The 22,660-nt window shown below is 42.2% G+C and overlaps 1 protein-coding gene across 9 annotated transcripts in view; it reads left to right on the top strand.

Annotated features, from left to right (window-relative positions):
- Nucleotides 1-206: 206 nt before the first annotated feature.
- Nucleotides 207-22,660, top strand: part of CTCF (CCCTC-binding factor) — a 37,850-nt gene continuing 15,396 nt past the window's right edge. For 2 of the 9 annotated variants that reach the window (XM_075040478.1, XM_075040474.1), the window contains exon 1: nucleotides 207-382. Coding sequence is in view for 3 of the 9 variants with exons in the window: in XM_075040471.1 (XP_074896572.1) it covers nucleotides 12,354-12,407 (54 nt within the window). In the remaining 6 variants the exon portion in view is untranslated. Of the gene's footprint in view, nucleotides 383-4,673; nucleotides 4,797-8,930; nucleotides 9,044-12,279; nucleotides 12,588-19,203; nucleotides 20,202-22,660 lie in introns of those variants that run through there. The other 7 variants (XM_075040471.1, XM_075040469.1, XM_075040470.1 and 4 more) reach the window with 7 other exon arrangements.

Raw genomic sequence — 22,660 nt, 5'->3', positions numbered from 1 at the left:
ACAGGCGCGCGCCGGCTGACGCCGCGGCCCCGCGTTTGAAGTTGGCGCGCGATTCGCGCCCCCGTCCCTCCCACCCCGCCCGCCGCTCCCAGCCTGCCCCGCGCGGCCGCTTCCCCGTGCGCCGTCCCTCCCTCCTCCCTCACCCCTCCCCGCTCCGGCCGGCGGCCGCGGCAGCCGCGCTGGCGCAGGCGCACTCCGCCCGCCCGCCGCCATTTTGTGTCCGAAGCGACTGTGGAGCGATTAAACCGCGAGCTGGTGCTGGGCGCTAGCGGCGGCCGCGGCGGGGCGTGCGGGGCGCGGCGGCTCCGCGGGGCCCGTGGGCGGCGCGGGGCGGCGGCGGGGCCCGGCGGCCGGAGCGAGCTCGGCGGGGTTGCGGGCGCAGGTAAGCGGTGGCGGGGGGTTTGCAGTCGCTTTCTCCGGCCTCTAGGTGTCACGATGGGGCTCCGGTTCGGCTGGGGCCCCGCAGCGGCCGCCGCCGGGGAAGCAGGGGGCTTTGTCTCCCTCTATCGTCCCCAGCGCGGCCGGCGCCTGCCTGCCACCGCCGCCATTCCCCACAGCGCGGCGCTGGGCTGCGGGCCCGCCCGGGCCTTTCCTTCCCGCCGTCCCCACCCGGCCGGGCCGCCGCCGAGCCGCCGGCCCCGACTCCATTTTCTTTCCTTTGTCTCCTCCGCCGCGCCACCGGGGCTGATTACCGCCCCCTCCCCGCCACGCGAGCTCGCCGGGCCGCCCCCCCCCCCCCCCTTTCCCTTCCCCTCCCGTCCCTTCCTCCTCCCCTCCCCCGCCTTCCCCGCCCCGCCGAGCCGGGCCGGGCCCGCTCCCCACCCGCCCCGGCGCCGCCGCCACTTCCCCCCCCCCCCCCCGCCCCCCCTCCCCTTCCCCCCGCCGTCTTCGCGCGAACCTCTGCGGGGCTCGCCCCGGTTCCCTCCGCCCGTTGCCCGTGGCCTCCCTCGGGTGTCCGGCCGGCTCCTGACCGCAGGGCGGTGGCGGCGGCGGCGGCTGCGTGTCCCGCTCCTGCCGGCCGCCGCCTCGCTGCGCTGGCGTGTGCTGCGGAGTGAGAGGCGCTGCGAGGCGCAGAGCGGGACTCGAGCTCCCTCTGCAAGGCAGGCTGAGCAGCGCCATGCAGCACCGGGACGCGGGCACGGCTGGGGGGCGCCCGCTCTCGCCGCGCTGCCCGGCCGCCAACCCCCCCCCCCCCCACCTCCGCCTCCGCTCCCCGCTCCGTTCCCGGAGAGCAGCTGCCCCCCCCCCCCCCCCCCCCCAACCCCCGCGTCGCGCCCGGGCCCGGGACCCCCGTGGGGTTTCAAGGCCGCCGCGGCGTGGTCCGGAGCAGGCGGGAATAAGGGCGCAGCTGGGTTGCCACCGACCCTGCGACAAGTTGTGTCACTTGCTTTGACTTGGTCCGGGCTGCGGGCCTCCCGAGGCACGCTTCGGGGCGGCCACCCTTCGCAGCCGGGCTCTTGCTTAGGGATGGAGCCCGACAGCCCATCACAAAACGCGGTTTTATTCCCCCTCTTGCATGGGTTTGTTCTGCGAGGGTGGGTGGGGGGGAGAGCACAAAACCCGATTCTTTTTGTGATGTAGAAGAGGAAATCGCACATGCTCTTTGTCCAGTCAGTTTGCTTTTTGTTCTCTACATCAACTTTAAATCTCTTCCGTAAATGTATTTATATGGTATCAGATTTGGCCTTGCCTTAGCTTTGTGAAATGACTTTGATACAGTCGTTTTGTCATGTTGTAGATATCCTTTTCTGTTCAGTGTAATCCTTAGGACTTGCCTGCTGGTGAGAATGAGCTTGCTTTCCTGTTTGTGACTTCCTATTTTTTACCTAGTCTCCCTCCCCCCCCCAATAAATGCATGGCTGTTCCTCACCTCCTGCTAGTTATTGAATTCCGGTAATAAACTCCAGAGGTGTTATTAGAAGCATATGAAATACTGTTTACTACTTCCAGTATATGTGTTTTTTGCTTCGGTACAAGAAGTGTGTAAATATTTTCTCAAGTTCTCCAGTTTATTCTGCTTCTGCAGAGCCTGTTGAATTTGCAGGAGTCCATTGGGTATAAGAAATAGCTCCATATTGTATTCAAGCTGCTGTTCTTTCTTAAGCTTAAAATGTACCTAACATTTTACTTTAGTGCAGAAGGCATCGTTAGAACTGAAGGAAGGAGCAGTTTTAGCATAAAGGCAAAGCAATGCTTTCTTTTTTTAGGTTGATAGATTTTTTACTTCCATTTTGCTTTTCTTCTGGATGTATAGGGCTAGCTCAATTTTAATGTCCTCTCTACTTATACTACACATGAGAAAGGTTATTAGGATGCACAGAATGGCTTCATTAATACTCTTGAAGCTTTGTGGGATATTTTTGAGCAGTAATGCCCAAGAAAAAGGTGTGAAACTTGAGTTCCTAGAGCCTCAAGTGGCCCTGCAACTGAAATAATACAGCAAGTCTTGTTCAGTTCGGACAGAGCTTGGGAAACTGTCACTACAGTGTTAAGTTTGCTGGCAACTCGTGGCTGCAAGTGCTATTGAGGGAAAGAGCTATTTCAAGAGCTGCTTTTCGTATTAGCAGGCTGTATCTTGAATGTGAACTATAGCTAATTTGTGTGTATCGTTACCAGCTCTTGTGGCTGCAGGTTGATACCTGCCTGATGCGGTACCATTGCTGTTGTCTTGAAAATGCCAGAAGCTGACCTGTGTTATTCTTGTGTTTATTCAGCATTTACCTGAAAAATCCAATTATATGTGATTACTAACTTGCTTAGGAATTTCTATATAGAGCCTACTCCGGAACTTAATTTCTTCTCTTCCCCTTAGTACTTCATGTCCAAGAACTCCTGCTTTTCTAATGAAGATTTTTGGAAGTCAGGTGTGTGTTTATTATTAGACTTATCTGCTCTCTGAGAAGAGCCAGCCAGCTTATTCCTTGCCCTTATCCCTCACACTTTGGCAGATTCTTCACCACTTTTAACAGCAAGCTGTGTTGAGCTCTGACCTCCGGATGGCTCTTTCTGCTCTGTCTGAACAGATTTTTGTACCTTAGCTGTTTCAGATTATATATATATATATAGACTATATTTGCATAAAAACTCCCTGATTCACCCATCCTGGCAGCTCTTGCTTCTCTTACCCCTTCTTTACCAGAGAGGGAATACCTGAAGGAGTAATAGAGCATTAGGATCACAAATGCTGCTTCCTCCTTTGCTTGTACATGCTCTAGAAATACATGTAATAAGGAACAGTCACTGCTGCTACCTGCACACCTGAAGGCACACACTGACTGAACTGCTAGTCTTCAGCTTCCACACTGAAGCTGAGAGAAACCAAAGCTTTGACTCTGGTTGTTTTGTTTGTGTTAACTTACTGAACTGTACTGATTTGTTTGCTTAACTTTAAACCTCTGTTCATCCATTTGGCTCTAGTTCAGATGCCCAGTTCAGCCTTTGTTGGACTAAACCTTGAGATTTCAATACAGTATCAAGCTCTACTGCTCTGCAATGCTACATGGTCTTAGAGATGCACACAGATCTAGGAAATTTTGGGGTTTTGTTCAAAGGTTATATTTACTGCTGATAAAAATGGTTCAGAACATGGCTTTTGTTTTTTCAGATTTTTTTTCTGAAACTTAGAATCTTTGTCCTGTCCTGACTGTAACTGAAGATGCTGCTTTTTTTGTACTGAAGGATATTTGAATTTCATTTAAAACACCCTTTTCTGCTGCTCCTCCCACTTGTCTCCAATAATCCATCATTCTTCAGGAATTGAGACATGGTTATTCTTGACATATTTAGTATGAAAAGTAAATAGTAGCTGCTCAGCTGAGTGATCTCACTATTTTCTGATTGACAAAAATAACCTTGAAGAGTAGAGTAAACATGAGGTGGCTAGGGAGTTTTATGATTCATTCAGGTAACTACACTGAACAACTTGGTTTTGGTGTCTAATATAAATTAAAGCTAAAGTAAAGTTTCCCTTATTTGGTATTATAAAAACTTGGAAACTATCAAGTCTTAATATCTTTCCAATGTGGTTCTTAACAGGTGAAAGTACAGAAGTAGTAGAGAGGCAGCTCTCAAGAGCAATGCAGTTAACATACATTAACTAGGGGAGATCTGTTATAGAATGGATTCCTGAAGAATTATTCTTTAACTATCTCTACAGATGAGGTTGTGAGTCATAAGATGTTTACAGTTGCATTTCTTATGTAAAGGTTTGTATTTAGAGACACTTCACTTCCAGCCCTCCCACTTTTTGCTGTCAGCTACCTGAGGATTTCAGTGTGCTGTACGGAGTTAATGTTAAGAGGTGAGGCCAGATATGTTTAAAAGCATTTAAAAGCACAAGAAGGGCAGTGATCAGTTAGGATATGCTGACCAGGTAACACAGGGGAGGGCTACTGTACTGGTAGCAGTGCAGCAAGCTGTACTACAGGGTATTTTCTTTATGCCCCGTAGTTCAGGTAGTATGCCCAAATACATACTGTTTTGTCAGTCAGCTATCAGCATGGTCTTATTTTTCTGCCATAGCAACAAACTCATGACGTTTCTAAAGCTTCATGGCTTTCACTGTAAAGCTTCACTCAAATGTAAAGAGACTGTGAACTAAGTTCAGCTTATATGAAAATCTTATTTTACCTCTCTTCTTTTTTTCCCTAGAATCTAAAAATATCTGTTGACATCATTGAAATTGTCAAATTCTAAAAAAACAGAAGCCAAATCACAGATTGTTTGGAATGTGAAATATGCCTTTGTCTTAATACGCATCACGATTAGAAGCTTGTATGTGTCTCAAACATCAGCAGGTAAAGTAGCTATCTGTAAAGTAGAGGAGAAAGTAGCTTGGTCCAATTATATAAAGAATATTACTTGCCTTAATTGGGATGTCAAAGTAATCCTTACTCCATCTTTCAGGTATTTAGAATTAGGTTGCTGTTCTGAAAGCTTCTGAAATTCCTCTGTTGTGTTTTCTTTTTTAAAAAAAAAACAAACAAAAACAACCCCCAAAAATCCCAAACACAAGACAAAACATAAAACAAAAAAAACCTGCCCAGACACCCCACCATCAAAGTACATTGGGAGGTGAGAGGGATGTTTGCTTTGGCCAGTGTATTTTTTTTCCACTTTTAACACTGGAATATCCCTAGCTATAGTATTGGAAGGAATATTATGTAGTTGATGCACTTTGGAACACTGGGGAAATTCTAGGAGGTCAGAGAAGTGCTGATGTATCAGTGTTAAAAGGAGATGGAGTGGATGAACATGGCAGCTAGTAATGTGCTGTGCAGAGACACCTGAGCTACCTTGTGTATTTGACTAGCACTGCATGATGTTAATACATAGTTTACATTATTACCAGCTCTCCCACTTACTCTTAGTGCAGAATTTAGTTAGGAGAGAAAAGTATGTAATTAATCCTAGTAAACAAGGCTTTAAGGAGAAAAGAGCATGTTCAATTTGTTGTTTGACTTTGTTAAAGGTATCTTTCTTGATGTTGAGGAATATAAAAATTAGTATTGAATATCAGTAAATGCCATTCAGTTCAGAATAGTTCAAGAATAGTCCGGGGGTGTACGAGACTGAATAGTTTCCATGGATGTTCAGCAAAAACTGGTAATTGCTTGTCATAATTTGTTTGCATTACTGATTTTGTTGGTGCAAAATGTCTGTTGATTTAAAACTTCTGCATGATAAAACTGTGGGTCATGGAAAGGCAAATAGCACTTATGCAGCCATCATGATTGTCAGGTGAAGTAGATCCATTCAGATATGTGTGCTAAGGCTGCTGTATGTTAAGGTATACACCTGGGAACAAGGCAATTCAGCTGAATTTAAATCAAGGCACATGGTAACCTAGAAAGGAGTGCCTGAACTGCATTTTGGAATCATGGATAAACAGCTTAAACATGAGTTTCCAAGGTGATGCTGTGACAAGGTAATGTAGTTCTCAAATGCATTAATGGAATGCATAGAGATACATTCTTGCCTGTGTGAGGTGGGTTGAAGTAGTTATGAAAATACTATGTACGGTTCTGACATCAGCACTTAAAAAGCAAACAAAAAAATTACTGTCTGCAAGGGGGATTAACCTCCAATTTGGTGGAGAGCTAAGCAGCGCAGTAAAGCGTTAGGAGTTTACTGTGCAGCTTCTTGGCAAAACTGAGAGGTGACTTGATTAGCGTCCTCAGATATCTCCTTGGCAAGATAATACTGGCTAGTAGTGAGCTTTTTTAATCTTGCTGGTAAACACAACAAGAATTTGTAGCCAGGTATGTTCCAATTAAAAGACTAAGTTTTTCACAGTGAAGGTGATTAACCATTGGATTATGATATGAAGAGCAGCCATGTATTTCTTAATTTTTTAATACCTTTGAATCAAGATTGTGGAAAAAATTCTGAAAATTGCTTCAGCCAGCTGCAAGGTACTGAACTTCTGTTTCATATACATTTAGAGAACTGTAATTCATAAGAGGTCAGACTTGGTGATCAAATGGTAGGTCATCATGCTAAAGAAAAAAGATGGGGAGCAGCTATTCTTCTCTTTCACCAGCTTCCCTCTTTTTGAACAGAGATGGGTTTAGGACTTTTCCTTAGAAATCTAGAACATGATCAAGCCAGTAAAATGTTCTGAACAGGAGAAAGTAAGCAGATATTGATATATATTGGAGGTGTGTCAAAATAGTGTCCCATATATTTAATCCAAACTTGTGACTGAAAAATCCTAATCTGTGGTTATAGTACTAGTGAGCTCTTGGTAGGATACATGTTACTACTTTGCTGCCAGGGCACACTGCTGGCTTGTGTTCAGCTTGCTGTCTACCAAGTAGTCCTAGGACCTTGTCAGCAATGCTGCTGTCCAGCCAGTCCCAAGTCTGTATCACTAAAGGAGTTCTTCCTTCCCAGTTCATAGCATGGAAGATGCTCAGTGAGGGTGAAGCAAGGTGATTTTTATTGAATCCACTTCAGAAAATACAGCTTTGTAAAATTATTTATTTTATGTGTTATATAAAATTATTTATTGCATCATATTTTATATATTGCATTTATATGTATTGTGTGAAATTATTTTGTATGCACTGATGCTTGTTTTAAAGTGGATGCTGAATAAAATACTGAATTAATCAGGAATGAAACTAGAGAGAGTAAACCTGTGGAAGAAGGAATAAACAAGACAATAATTTTGATCTATGATAATGCATCACGTGTGGAGACTTGACGCAAGTGTTTGATACTTTCCGAGCTCTCCAGATTGTTACAGTGAGTAGCCTCATGGTGGACTAAACATCTCGAGGTGGAGATAGCTGAAAGCTAGAAGTGCTTTTCGTGTATTACATATGTTAAAGGTGGGAAGGGGGAAATGTAAGCTTGAGAACTATCTCAGCTAAAGAGCTAACTTGCATACAATCTACATGCTCCTCTGGATGGTAATTTCAACAGAAGCATCTGGTGCTCGAGTTTGGCAATTCTGGTTTCTCCTGGCTGTTTGTAAGAAGGCAAATAGGGTAGCTCTGCTGCTACCACTTGTGTTCTTTGCAGAAATTCAGTCTGTGTCCAGTCTGATTGCTATTCTGTGGTGTGGTTCCTAGCACTTGTACAAGGCCAACTCTTCAGGTAGATGCAGTGAGTTTTGTGGTGAGCCTGTACCTTGTAGGAGGAAGAAATGAGGAAAACACACCACAATTGATGGAAAACCTGTTTTGGTAAGAGACTGTGGAGACACTGTAGGTGCAGCAAGGTATCAGCAGGTCCAAAGGCTAAGATTCCTAATCCCATGGCGGGGTGTTGGGATGAGGGTGGTAAACCACAGATATGACTGATTGCTCTCCCTACACAGTGTTTCCTGCTTGATCTCTTGGAGGCAGACTGCTGGACTAAAAGGACACTGATCTGTCCTTGCAGGGCATTTTTTTTTTTAACGTTCATGTTGGAGAAGGGGATTTTTTTTCCCTTTCTTCCCCAACCTATTGATAAAAGCTGTACAAGTGAATTTACAGCTCTTGATATGTTGGGAATAACACCAAAGGATTTAGGGAAGTAAAAGTCATGGCTTCCCTGGAAAATTAAGTTGGCTTGCATTGGACTGTTGTGACCCCATCTCCTTCCACTTGTGTGCTGGATATTGCATCACCAGGCGATGAGTTGTTCAGCTGAATTTGCTTCCTGTGTGTGTCCATCCGTTCCACCCCCTGCCAAAAAAAAAAAAAAAAAAAAGAGGTGGGGGGCAACTGGATGTAAGTGGAAGAACTGCAGCTCTGAGTTTGTTTTAAGCCTTTGTGGTACCATGTCCCAAAATATTTTGGGGTAGGTAGAGGCTTTCTGAAGATGTAGCTGAGACCACAAGCAACAATGGCAGCATTTGGGTATTTGTAAACATTTTTTACTCTTTTGAAATAGAGCAGTAAACTTTGCTGTATGTTTAAAATCACTGTCAGGGGAATTGAATTCTCCCATTATTCAGTGATGAAAGAGACATCGTTGCTCTGGACTGGCTCCTGGAAGAGCTTTTCACTGCTGTAGAACCAGTAGTGATTTTTGGCCAATTACTTCAGCTTCTTGTGTAGTTTCTCTGTCTTTGTGTATTAGATTTGCAAAGCTGTTGCCTTGAAACCACCTCTAACATCCAGAGATTTAAAATGAAAGCAGGAAATGCTACTGAATTAAAAATGCCCCTGTTTTGGGTTGTATGTACTTGACATAAGTGTAACAATACTACCTTTTAAAACAGTAGCTTTCTCCTATGTACTAAACTGTTTGCAGTGGAGATGCAATATAAACTTTAGTTTTGCTTTCTCAGTATGTGCTGCAAAAGAGCCTTGTAGAGGCACTTCAGGAGTTTTCAGATTACAGGTTGGAAAGAAATCAAATTTTTGAAGGCTAGTAGTTTCAGTCAAAGCTTATCAGATTATTAAAACCTTTTTTCTTTTCTTTTCTTTTTGGAGGATTGAAGAAGTTAGTGTTATCCAGCATTCCTGCTGAGTATATAACTTACTGCCATTTCTGATCTTTGAAGAGAGATTTATCGCTTCCTGTGGCAATACTGAATACTGAAAAGGTACTCATTGATTACTTGATCCTTGCCTACCTTCCATATTAATGCACTCCTCTCCTTCCTGCTCAGGAATGACTACTGTTGGCTCCTACCTACTCTGAGCTACTAGAGCATTATATGAGCCCAGCGTAGTTTATACTTGGCTCCTATAGTGTGTGTGGAAATAGTTTTGTCCTGTTGAAGCAGCTGCATCCTCTCCCTGTTCTACCAGCGTTTTGACCTACATGAAGAAGAATTTGGCAGCTTCCATGACAGTATGATGGAGCAGACTATCAAATATTCAGATGTCTGACTTGCCTGACATGACATCTGTAATGTTTTTGGAGACATCTGCTTCAAGCAGCTTGTGCAAACAAATCCTTAGGGATGTTTTTCCACCTCCACCAAATTCAAAGAGCATTGAGTGTTTGTCCTGCTCTGTTATCAGTCCAGTTCTCCCTGGTTAGAAGTACTTGATCCAGTCCAGTTGTTGGTCTGTATGATGTGTCACCATTTGCTCTTGTCCCAGAGCTGCCTCTTCAAACAGGCTGTCGCATGCTGGGAGCCAGGGAGCCTTTTCAACCACCTTCTGGCACTCAAGATATACCTCTTGTTAAGATTCTGGAGAAAAGAGCACACAGTAGTCCTTGTTTCTTCAAAGACACATTTTTATTAGTTTAGATTTACTCCCTGTGGGCCTGGGTTTTCTCCTGCAAATGAAAAAAAGTAGTGAGGTCCCTTGGTAGTACTGCTTCCACCTTTTCTATCTGAAGTTCATATAGGAGCGTTGTCTGATGTTGGTCTTTGTACAGCCCTTCTTTGACTTCATATCACATGTGGTTTTGTGTTTCCTAAACAATGATACACTAAGCCTGTGCTCTTCTAATGCTCTTCTCTTAAATACTAGGCGGCTTTGTATATTCACTGCTCTGAAAGTGCAGGTCACTAGTAGATTGCCAAGAATGACTGTACTTCTGCACATTAACAAAAGAACTGGTCAGTGTTTGAGATCTTGCAAAAGCGTTCCAGGTCCTCTAGAACTTATGTGGAAGCTAAGTTCTTTCTCAGCTAATGCTGAGACCCCTAAATCTCTCTGTCCTAAGAGCATTGTAGTTATAACTGTATAGATGAAAAAACCTTCACTGTTTTGTGTTTGAAGTTTAATTATATCCTTCATTTTATATAGTGCAAAGAATGGTAAAATAATTTGGTTGGAAGGAACTTCTTGTGGTACCCTGGTTCAACCTTTGGCTCAATGCAGGGCCAGCTTTGAAGTTAGATGAGGTTGTTTAGGGCTATGTTTAGCAAATATTTTCAATAGCTGAAAGATCAGAGTTTCCACAACATCTCTGAGCAACCTGCTCTAATGTTTGACCACTATTCTTGCTGCAGCTTGTCTGTTGCATCTTGTCCTTTTACTGTGTACCTCCATGAATGTGGTTTCATCTTCTCTTTGCTCTCCCCTTAGGTAGTTGAAGGTAGCAGCGAGATCTCCCCTTAGCCTTCTCACAGCTGACTCTGTCAGCCTGCTCTTGTAGGTCTTGTGCTCTAGCCACCTTGCTGTTTTGGCAGCCCTCTAATGGGCTCTTTCCCATGTATGTCAGTGTACTAAGCTCAAAAATGGACTTGTGGAGCACTTAAATTTCCAGCTTATCCCTGTTTTCCTTCAAGCTTATGAAATCTTGCTCATATGTCAAAGATCTGATTGGAATGTAAATCATGCAAGGTATTTTTATGCCAGAAAATACACTGGATACTATAAGAGATGTAGACTGTCTTTCTAGTAGAGGAGGTTAGGAGTGGCTTTCCTTCCCTCTGGGACAAATAAGTGTGCTCTGTTGAAGAGTCCTGGTGTGTTTTGTCCAGCGATGAAACTTCTGAGATGATACATTTTCACGTGGGAAGTGTTCACTTTGCATCAAGTGTCTTCTGAATGGAGAAGTCCTTCAGTCTTAAGGCTCTTCTGTGTTAATTTACAATTTTTTAAGTTTTAGAAAATGGTAGTCTTCTCCAGGTTACAAGTCAGGAATAAAAACTTAGCTACCAACAGTAACTGGTTTATATGCTTACCACCACTGTGCGCAAGCTTTCACCGGCACAGAACCTGGCAAGGATGCAGCTAGCGTCAGCAGTCTTAATGTGCCCTTAGCAGTGGTGCACACCCCACGTATCCTCTGAGCCTCCCCTTTTTTGATCAGTGAATGTATATAGCCTATGTGGTTTTTAGAGAGTAAGTGTTAAATAAAGAGATCAATTCCAAATGCTTTTTTAAAAGCTCACTGTCACTGAGCATCCACAGCTCCTACAAACTTCTTATCAGCAGTGCTCTTTAAAGCTGATAAAAAAATTAAAAACATACTTGCCAAGGAAAAAATGCAGCCAGAATCCAGATTTGAGTGCCTTGTACTAAATAAATGACAGAACAACTTGGGCGAAAAGTACTTGAATTCAAAGGGCGTAGAACTAGTGTGAAATTCAACACTGCTTGGCCTGCATCACTGAGTGCAGCAAGAATATGTGCCTCGCTTGAGAATTACTCCTGTGGAGTTGCTTGCTGTTCCCAGGGTTTTTAGCATGTATGCACACAGAGGACTGAAAAGGATTACAGAGGAGAAATAATGTGCTGTCTTGTAAATATTTTAGTTCTCTAAATGTGAATATTTTAAGCTCTTAATTGATAAGAGTAACGAAGCTAGCTTCGCAACTCTTTCAAAGAGCTGAGGCTGTTCTTCCTCGGGGTAACAAGGTTAGAATTGTGTTAGAGCTGATTTTGTTACTTTATTGATAGTGTTACTTGCTGCATTGACAGTATGTAACGGGTTATACTTGCTCTAATTTACACTCCTTTAACAATAAAAGCTGCTTTGCTCTTGTGACTTGGTATTCCACAGCACAGGAGAAGAAGGCCATCTGAAGTAGGCATAACCAGCTCTAAAATGTCACATTGCACTCTTAATTTGACATGAGGCATACAGAGTTTTAGGCTGTAAGAACTGTAAATGCTAAAGAGTTTGAGAAGAGGTCAAGAAGGAGTTTGTAAAATAAGTTCATTCTTCCTGGTGAAAAGTATTAAAGCTGATTAAAATACTCTTGGTTTTGTTTAAGGCTTTTTTGACAAGTGAAGGGGTCCTCAAGTAATTCTCAGTGCTATTCTTCTAAGAGGTGTGGGACTACACATTTTCTGTTAAACAAGCATTAAACATTCAAATGGTGCTTTTTTTTTATCCCCCCCCCTTCTCTTCCCTTTCTCTTTTATGTAGTTTCACTAGTACGACTCATCTGTTCTGTTCCAGAGTGTGTTCTGACATCAAGAGCTGCATGAAGAATAGCCAGCATGAAGAGAACAAATCAGTCCAGGCAGAAGTGCAGAAGCGTCAAGAACATAAATGTAAATTAAGGGGTTTTAAAGTGTGGTATGCGTTCCATGCCAAGGCAGTAGTTTCCTGAACACTTAAAGCTTACACTGTGCTGGAAGAAACCCTCTTGCCGTGCTTCTCTTTTGGCTGGCCTGAGTGTTTGGGCACATCAGAGACCTGGTCTGGATGGAAATAAGTATCTTTTTGGCTGGGTGAGTTCTGGCCTGGATTAGTTTCCTGACCAGTTAGCTGCAGTCTTAGAAATGCTTGTGCTAACATGAGGAGTAGTTGGGGTGATGTGGGTGGGAATGAGTGGGCAGTTTAAAGGCAGGGATGGCTTCTCTGACAGAGGCCTTGCTCCTGGAGGAAAGGTTTTTTCCTCCAAGGTTGAGTGCCTTTGTGGGTTTGGGTTTTTTTGCTTCATCTGCTTTGAAGGTTGATTGTAATGGCACTTTCAAGGCTCAGTGTATGAGAATATTTGGAACACAAGTCCAAATTAATTAGATGTGTGTATAAAATGGATTAAACTACTTAAAGCTTTAGCATGAGGGCCACTGTCTAGGGTTCACCTGGGTTTAATTCTGTTTACATCTATTCCAACACTTACTAATTCAGATGAACTTTTCTGTGATTGAAAAGCAAGGATAACTTAATTTAGGGTCCAGGAGTTTGTCTTGTCCACCACCTTTCTGCCATAGGTGTTTCCAAAACTCTCCTGGAATTTCCTGTCCCTGCTGCAACAACAGTAAACTCCACCTCTACATTTGACAACCTGACATTAAGTTAACTAGCACCGACTTTAGTTTTCCTTATAGGCATCAGGGTGTAATTTGTGAGGTGACTAATAGTTACTGCATGGACAGCTGTTGTTCATGGGGTAGGACCCATGTTACCGTCCCAGGGATGAGCACTTCCTTCTCTGATTTGAAGCCTGAATTCCCTTGTCCAGGAAGAGTATCACAACTTAATGAGTACTCATGCAAAGGTAAAAGGAATAGCTCTTCCCTAGAAGTTTCTTCTTGGATACTTGTTCATCTAGATATGAAGCCTTAGAGGAAAACAAAATCCAAATGCTTGTAGCTTATTATGAAGTCTCCAGAATGCCAGGAAGCTTGTTGCACTGGTCTCTTCAGGTGTGGTAGTGTCTGGTATTGCCATTTTGATATCATGCAACACTGCATCAGATGGCCAAAGAATCCTTCTCTGGTCAGGCTGATTTTGAAGAAACACGTTTTTTGCTGTTAGCAGTTGGCTAATAGACTAAATGAAAGCCTAAATTAATATGTGAGGGGGGGAAAAATGACCACAAGTACTTGTTGATAAAACTATTAACCTTTTCCAGTATCTACCTACAGTATTAGACTACTTTTTGTGGCAGTGGATTTTACAGGCTGTTTTAACCTGAAATAGTTTTCTGTTGTTCTCAGTTTATTACCTTCAAGTATTCCAGTGGTCTTTTGTGAGCTTCTTCATCACTTATATCATGAAGAACTGGAAAAGGAGGGACTGATTAGTTTTATGATCTAGCATCAGCTGAAAATTAATTCCTCTGTGACTGCTACTTTTAAGGTGTAAATCTTTCTGTATTTTACACCTGATAAAATTGCATGTTTGTCCTTCTGAAATGAACCATCAGGCTAGCAAAACAGAATACCTTTTAATATATTAAGAAAAGGGAAACACTTCCAAAAAAAAGGTTGATATGGAAATGTTTAATTCACATTTCCCTACTTTTAGTAGAGAATTCTGTGTGTGACTAAAGAACTAGTGTCATCTATTGAGACTGCACTAGCAGTTATTGGAAGAAATAGGGAAAACTTAAAACTAAAATTTAAAAAGAATGTTAGATAGGAATGGAAGGAGAAATTAAGGAAGAATAGAACAAGGTTTAAGAACAAAAATATTTACTAAAATTGTCCCTACTACCTTCTCAATAGAATTTTAATTCTCCAAATCTAAAGGAAAAACAAGGAAAAAATTGTTCTTCCAGAAATAAAGCTGAAATGCTTCCACCAGACTGCTTGCTTCATTAAGGCTTACCATGTCAAGTTAAAAGTTAGTTATAGCCCAAGTGACTTGAATGCGTGTGGGGTGTGTTGTCAGTAACTGCAGTGATTTTTTTTTATTATTATTATTTGTCTTGACAATGCAAGTTTCAAGCAGTTGACATCATTGTATTATGCTTTCCTCTCCATTGTAGGCTACAGCTTATTATGGCAGAATTAGCAGTGTTGGTTCTGGTAGAGCCTTGATTCTGGGGCCTCTTGCCACTGTCAGGTGCAAGGATTAAGAGGGAGCTTGTTCTGCAAACAGCTGAGGAAAGATACAGAATTGAGTTTCCTTCTGTCTTGCTGGGGGACCCTGTATTTATACTCTGTTTTCATATCTTGCTCATGTCTTCCCCTGAGTTCTTGAACCAAAGTAACAGGTTAACTTTATCCTGAGTAATTGCAGAAAATCACAGGTGTGTGCTACTTGCTGACTGAAAAATAGGGGTCAGTGCTGATTGAAGTTTCTCATCACTTTGAATTATTTCATGAGACATGATGAATGTTTTGTAAGAGCTCTGCTAAGATCCCTGGGCAGGAGCAATAACTAGGAAGATTACTTTTGTAGGTTACAGAAGGAGAGGAAAAAAAAAAAGGGGGCGGGGGAGGTGGGGAGAGGCTGGAGGTAGTTGTAGAAATGTCTTGGGATGCATTTTGGTACTAATTCTACACCAAGGTAGCTGTGAGTAATGAATGTCCTGTAGCCAGGGAGATGGCTTGGCTGTGCTCTGGGGAGTCCATAAGGGTAAAAGGTAAAGATTACTTTTGATAACATCTGGCCCAAAGTGTGCTACCTTCATATAAGCTTAAGTAAAAGGTAACTGTGGTTTGCAATTAACTATTTGAATAAAATAGTAGTGTGGGGGTTTGATCACCGTTAAATGTTATTGAATTTAAACAGGAAACACCCACAAACTGGCTGTGACACAGAGGGTTGCAGGCTGCTTGAGAGAAAGCAATTTCACTGTAGTGTATATTTGGTGGATGGCAGGATGGCACAAAGTGGAGGGACACAGCTCAGTGTAGACACGTAGCTTCTGGGATACAAGGTTCTTGGTGCTGTGGTTTGCTTAAAGCTTTAAGCTGGCACTGCTGCTTGAGGTGGCCCTGGCACTCTTAACCTGCTCCCTTACCTCTGTCTGCCCAAGCATTTGTGTAGGTAATTGGATCAGGAGCTGAACATGTTCTGACATAATTAACTGTTTTTCCCTGCACTAGTTTTCAGCTGGAATTAGTTCTCGATCAAGTTCGTTATGGTGAGTGAATTATTCTATCAATGCGAAGGAAGGGAAAAGGTGAGAGCAGCTCTTTCAGCAGCAAGTTCGTTATGGTGAGTGAATTATTCTATCAATGCGAAGGAAGGGAAAAGGTGAGAGCAGCTCTTTCAGCAGCAGCACTGTGTTTTCCTGTCTTACAGGGATTATGAAACCATTATGCAAGTTAAGAACGTGGTCTCCTGTCTGGTTAATGGGGAGAAAGGTGGGTTCCTCTAGATGGTAATCTAGTGTAGAGATCCACTTAAAAACTTTGAATCACTCTCTGGAAGAATGTACTCTTCTCCCTGCCCTATTTAGGGAGGCCAGCCTTCCAGCACAGACACCTCCGTTAGGTAATGACCAACACGACTCCAGACACTACCAAAACTGTCTGTCTGCATCTGATCCCTTTGCAGGGTCAGTACTTAAGGAAACCATTCTTCTACAACTATGTTTGCAACTGCAGTTGTCATTTCTGTAGCTTTTTTACATATTTCTTGGGGCTTCTTCACATTGACAGGCCCCTTTTTGTACACAGAAGAAGCACAAGTATTTATTAACCCATTATGAAGTTTGTTCTTCTGTTCTAGGTTTCTTGCTCTTCCTTTTCCTTACTCTCTCTCCAAGATGCTAAAATATTTCTCAAAGTAGTTGTTTAATAGTGGATTAATGAACTGCCTTTTTTTATTTAAAGCTGTAATAGATTTTTGAAGTAGCATATTTGATAATTTTTTTTTGTTTTCAGTACCAGTATTGTAAGTGGCAAGGAGGAAATGAGAAAACAGCTGGCGATGGGTGTAGCAGTCATAACCAGCGTATGTGGAATTTAATGCAGTAGGCAAATGAAAGCTTTAAGTTTCCAGCATGAGAAAATTACTTAATAAAAGAAACTTATCCCAGCTTTCTAGTTTCTGCTTTTGGTAGTAAATCTTTCATGTTTTGCATCTGATAGCACTGTAAAAATATCCTATCACAAGTTGTTCCTTAAAGCTTTGTGAGCTTTGTTGAGTAGTTTCACATTCCTAGGCTTATCTTTAAAAGAAAAAAGAGGAAAAAGGTGGTTCCCTCTTTCACCCGTTTCTAAAGAATTGAACACAAGATTCTTAAGCTTTTGTACAACTTTTAATTATAATTGGATGCTTAAGTAACTCTAGCCCTGGTAATCTTCTGTATTTCTGTGGGCAGTTAGCAACAGAAATGCATGAGAGTCTAGTATGAAATTTCAGTCTCTATGTATATAATCTGAGTTCTGGATAACCTGTGGGTCTTTGGCTTTATGCACAGCTAGCCTGTTTGGATCCAGCTGAGCCTCTTAAATGTAGTACTGTGGCTGAACGACTCCTAGAACCACCTTGAGTTCAAAAGCTTTACAGTGGTGTTTGTGAAGTGCTGAGACCAAGCTAGCAAACTCTGCTTGGGGGTGCATTGCCCTACACAGAGCTCTTCAAGTATCTTCCTACCACCTTCCAAATTGTGTCAGGATTTTTTTTTGATTCTAGTACCACACTGTGTGGAGAACAAGAATTGGTGTGCTTTTAAACTGAGAGAGGAGAGCTTTGAGAAGAGATTGCACGTACACCTAGTTCATATTCTGGATTTGTTGCTTATCTAGGGGTACTACTGATATGCCCAGGAGATCGGGAGCAGTGAGTAGTGTTTAAGAGCAGCACTAGGAAAGGCTATGCTTAATGCTTTGTGGTTTATATATGTCTGTTTGCTTTAGGAGAAGTTACATTCATGCCATGTTCATCTCTTATCAGGGAAGCCCTGCTGGAGGAAATGCCAAGGCTGCCTACCTGTTAAACTCCCTTATCTTTGACTAATGCTTAGTTGAGAGGCTTTTCAGAAGAAAGATACGGCTATTTCACAATGAGGAAGGAGAATTACCAAGCACTGCAGTTACTTTGCATCTGCTAATGTCCTTAAATACTTACATAGACATAAATATTGACTGCAAGCAGGAAAAAAAAAAAAAAAAAGAAAAAAATTTGCCTGTTTGTCATAAACCCTGTTGGACTTTTCTGTTTTAAATCTTCCTCTTGCTTTAAGTGGCAGAAATACTGCATAACTGTAGACTCTTGGGTGAAGTTTTTGCTTATTCCTCTCTTCAACTTTCAGAGGTTCCCAGGGTATGCAGGAGAAACCTAAGTCTTCCATGTTTTAACATAGTGCTTTATTTCCACTCACATATCAATTTTAATAAGTGGCTAATCCATAAGTGTCAAAGCCATGACAATTTTGGAGTGGGATGTGTATGTGGATTGAGTGGAGTTCAAAGTCTGAATGTGTTGCAGGGGTTTGGCTTTTTTTTTTGCTTGCACTAATGTAGCTGCTGATATTTTCATTATTTTATGAATGCCAAAAACTAATTGACAGCTAGCATTTGGTTTCATTGTTTCTATTATTATTATTATTTTGCTCAAGTGAACTGTATATTACAGCACTAAATCTACTTTTCAATTGCTTTGAATGTCCTACAGTTTTTAGTGAGACTGTGCTTTGTTTGGCAAAAAAAAATATTTTGCTGTTATTTGGTCCATGAGGCTTGATGCAGTTCAGGGTTTGTTTTTTTAACATTGGCTGAGAGGCAGGCAAATGCCTCTTTGTGACAGTAGCTTTATTATAAATAACCCAGCTAGAAGAACATTCACTGGCACTAGCTATCCTAATATATAAACATCTGTCTCTGGGTTTGTACTGTCTGCATTGACATCTACAGCAAGTTGTCTTTAATATTTCTACAATTAAGATTAATGCTGTTGTAGGACTGCATTAATTGAATGCTGTCTTTTTGTGTTGATGTGTTGAGTTTTATCTGCCTTGCTGTACTGGAAGTTTTCTTAAATCATCTTCCTGAATGTTAAGAGTTTATACCTTCAAGCTGAATGCTATGCTGGTTAAGTGTGAGGCTTTTGGAGGGGACCCAAAATGGCAAAACGTTCTATTGTAGTTGGGCTGAGACTTTTTCCTGTGCTGCAGTTAGTAGGTCTGTTGGCATTAAATTACTTTCTCTCAAGCAATCTTTTGATTCCTTTCACTGGAGTAAGGTGTCAGTTGTATCAAATGCATACCCCATCTTATTTCTGCTTGTTTCAGTATTTTAGATGAGCTGCCTGTCTGTTATTTGAGAAAGCTTAGGTCTGTTGTTTGGATGTCACAACTTTTTACCTGGCTAATTGGATTGTGACAGTGCATTGAGCTGTTTAGTGATCCAGTGTGTCTCATTTGAGTTGGTAGAGCCTGTTGAGCGAGCATGTTTGTCAAGACTAGCTTGAGCTATTGCATGGGAATTGTGGTGTTGATTTCAAATGTTCTTTGGTCTTTCCTTGGTCACTATCCTTATTCTGGAAGCTCTTCTCTTTCATTTTTTTTTTCAGTCTTGATTTACCAAATCATCTTCTGTTAACCTGCTGCTTTGTTTTCCTTTTTAGAGTCAGTCATTGTGGAACTAAGCTATTGGTATAAGGTACAGTAACTGGTAGGAAGAGAGCTGAAGATAAAAGGCAGAAATAAAAAGTTGGGAGAATGGTAAGGCAAAATATATTGAGCAGTTTTTATTCGTAGTGTTCTGCTATAATGGTCTTGGTTGTAGCAAGCGATGCATGTTCTCTGAAATATCAGAAACTTTGTCTCAGAACTTGGCTGGGTAATTTCTAGGAGCGTAAATCTGTAAAAAGATGAGGAAAATCCAATTCTGTTAAAATTAGTGGAAATGGAAAATCCTCAGCAAGCTGCGGGATCACAATCAGTGAGTTGATGGTATCTTCTGGTGACTCCTCCAATAAATATAAAACCTTCCTCTAAAACCCACTTTGTGAAGAAGACATTTAAGTTTAAAAAAAAAGAAATAGAGGAAGGACAAAATCTGGCTAATACTTTAAGACAGAGTGATTGAGAAGTGACATGGACAGGCAGTGCAAAGCTCACCACAGCAGAGATGGAGAGTCTGTCCAGAGAGCCAATTTAATAGGAAAGAAAGAGCCCATACATCTTGTCTAGCCCCCTTTCCTCTCAAGTTTAGAGGCCATCCTGTGCCCCCCCCCAGTTGTAGAAGTATTTTAATTTGAAAATCCACGCTTTCTTGGGAAGAAATCTTGGTAGCTTGGCAAGATTTTTGAGCTGGCCAAGACATCAATCGAGATTCCTTCTGTATATTTCTGTATTTTCATGGTATGTTGTTAGTTTAACCTGGAGTGTTTGTAGTTTTCTTTAAAATACTGTAACATTTCCTCTGCTGGCAAGAGCCTGCTTTAAAAACAGTCATTTTCAGATTAATTTACTGAAAGGAACAGTCTGTAGTGCATAGCATGGAACAGGCAGGAGTAAATGCTTATCCGTGTGCTGAGTTTTGGAGTACAGGAGTCAGGATGAACTAGAGGGTGGTGAAAGAGGAGGTGGCAGGAGACCATTCCGGCTGCGCTGCTGCAGTGTGTGTCGCTCACCGCTGGAGGACAGCCGTGCTTCACTGGGCCTGCTGCTTTGGGGTCTGGCTTTCGCAGGAGGATGTGGCGAGTAGCGACAGGTAACTCTAGGGTAAGAGATAATCATCTCTAAAATAAGAGAGGGAGCTGGAAAAAATAGGGGTATCTTGGTTTCTTTGCTGAATGGTTGTGAGAGGCCTTCTACTTATTTCACACGTGTGTACACCCTTCATTGTGAGGATCCTTGTAAGCTAAGTCTTGCCTGCAGGCATTTATTTGGTCTCAGTGTAAGCCTGCATTCCTAGGCTGGCAAACTTTCCTGACAACATGAGCCATATGCAAAAGTCTTCATCTATGTGAGTGACCTGTTCCTTGGTGGACCCAGGATTTTCTGGTGTGCAAGTCTGAGATGATGCCTTCCAACCGCTCCACTGGAGGACCTGCTTCTGCAGGATCCTAGAGGACACTTGCAAATCTTGGCCTGTTGGCTTGCTTTCAGGTGACTTAGCAGGCTTGTTACCAACTTTGATATTGGCAATTAACGTGGAGGTCCTTATGAGAACCTGACCTGAACTGCTCAGAGCTGCATGTGTTTGTGTCAAGGTTGCTGACCTCTGCTCTGTTCCTCTACAAGGCACCACAGTGGAATTGCATTAGCTCTGCAGATGGGCTTTTGCCATTTTTTCCTTCTGTCTTAAATCTTTTGTTATTATTGCCTCCCCCACCCTCCCAGCCATTTACCATATTCTTATCTTTTGTTTAGCTCTGTCAGTCCTTTTCTTGTTCAGAGAATTCTGGTCACCTGAAGAGGCTTCTCCTTCTGTCTCTCTGCAACTACTTGAGATAATTGAAAAACAATTTGCTCCAATTGTTTTGCAGTTGCTGTAGACCAAAGACTAGTTCTGATCACCTGCTGGCCAGTGTTAAGTACTTACATCATCTTGTGTACTTCAGCTGTTTATCCATATGGATTTGCTTTGACTGGAAAAGCTGATGGGTGGTAAAGGAAAGGAGAGGCTGGATCCCTGCAGGGAGTGCACATGAAGCCATATGTCAGCATTTCTGGGTATTTGGTGCCCCCTGGAGACTGCTGCTGCCCACGACATAATGAATATCATGACGGACATTAATAGATGTCCCTAGTCTGAGCAGGCTGAAGAACAATATGAACTATATTGCTCTCACAGCAGAAGTGGATGATACTAGAAAAGGCAGTAGATTAAAAGCAAGGAGACTCTAAAAATAATAACAATTACATGTCCTGTAATTCTTAAAGCTGGTGAAGACTAACAGCTGTTTCATGTTTATGTATGTAAGCCTGTGTATTTCAAAAATGCATATGCAAGATTAAGTGTAGATATTTGAAAGTAGTATGGTGTGAGATTTAAGTGTTGAGTTCACAAGACAGATTAAATAGGTTCCGTTAATTGGTCTGAGAGGCCAGTCAATCCAATAGGAAAATGTGGAAGTCTCTTACCAAATCTGGAATTGGAATCAGAACTTTGTCACAAGCTTTGTAAGGAAACCGGCATTTTTGTTACTTGTTTCAGCAGTAAAATTGACCTTGGTACCTTTTTAACACTTAAGTGATGGGTATAATAAAGTATATCCTGATGCAGGGAACGTATTTGACATGGTTGTGGAATCTGCTTTCATTTTTCCCAAGGCAAACCACCTGAAACAGAGGTAGACTTACAAAATACTGCTTTACTATGAGTTTTGTTATTTTCATTTGGGGAAAAAGACAGCTGCAAAGTGATAATTTCTTTCAGGTATTATTACTCTGGAAGCAACCTTCCTGCAGAATGAGAATACAGGAATTTCATATTTTACCCTGACTGCAGAGAAGAATCCTGGATGGTCTGAGAAGGAAGAAAAATCTCAATGTTATGCTATTTTCAGAATTACAGTTAAGGCCCACCAAAATGCTAAGCTTCAATATTGTTGTTTGTTTATGACTATGTGGATAGATTTAACCCAGGTATCGTGAGAAATCATTAGAGTCCACCAGCTCTGAGTCCCCATCACTTACATTGAAGTAAAATTGTACCTAAGCCTTGTCTGCCTGCTGCAGCTCGTTTGGCCCGAAGAGGGCACCATGCATCATCCTTTCCTCTGCTCTGCTCAGGGGCCAGGCGGTGCCCAGAAGTGGGAGCAGGAGTTGAACTCCATGCTGCTTACAAGAAATACACCTAGCTCGATTATGTCCTTTTTACTTTTGTTGTTCAGAGGAGTTTAAACATACAGGAAATAGTAGTTGTTTAACATGAAACAAGTGAGACGTGTGCTCAATTCTTAGTGCTTTTTCTTCCTGGAAAAGTTCTGCAGTTCTCAAATGCAAGACTTTCTTTAAGGTTGGCTTTTTACTTTTAACAGTACGTTATTTTTGTATCTTTAAAATTTATAGCCAAAGACTGCCTCTGATATTGCTAAACTGTGTGAAGTGACTAAACAAGCTCAGTAAAGAACAATACTGCTGTACATCTTGCCTGTGGGATTTGTGGTCTTTGAGAAATGGGAACATGCGTATCACTTAATTTCTCCTCCTTGCTTTCTGTCC

The sequence above is a fragment of the Buteo buteo genome, chromosome 11 (assembly GCF_964188355.1).
Source record: "Buteo buteo chromosome 11, bButBut1.hap1.1, whole genome shotgun sequence".
Lineage (NCBI taxonomy): Eukaryota > Metazoa > Chordata > Aves > Accipitriformes > Accipitridae > Buteo > Buteo buteo.
Note: the sequence above shows the minus strand (reverse complement) of the source record. Positions and strands in the feature narration are given on the sequence as shown.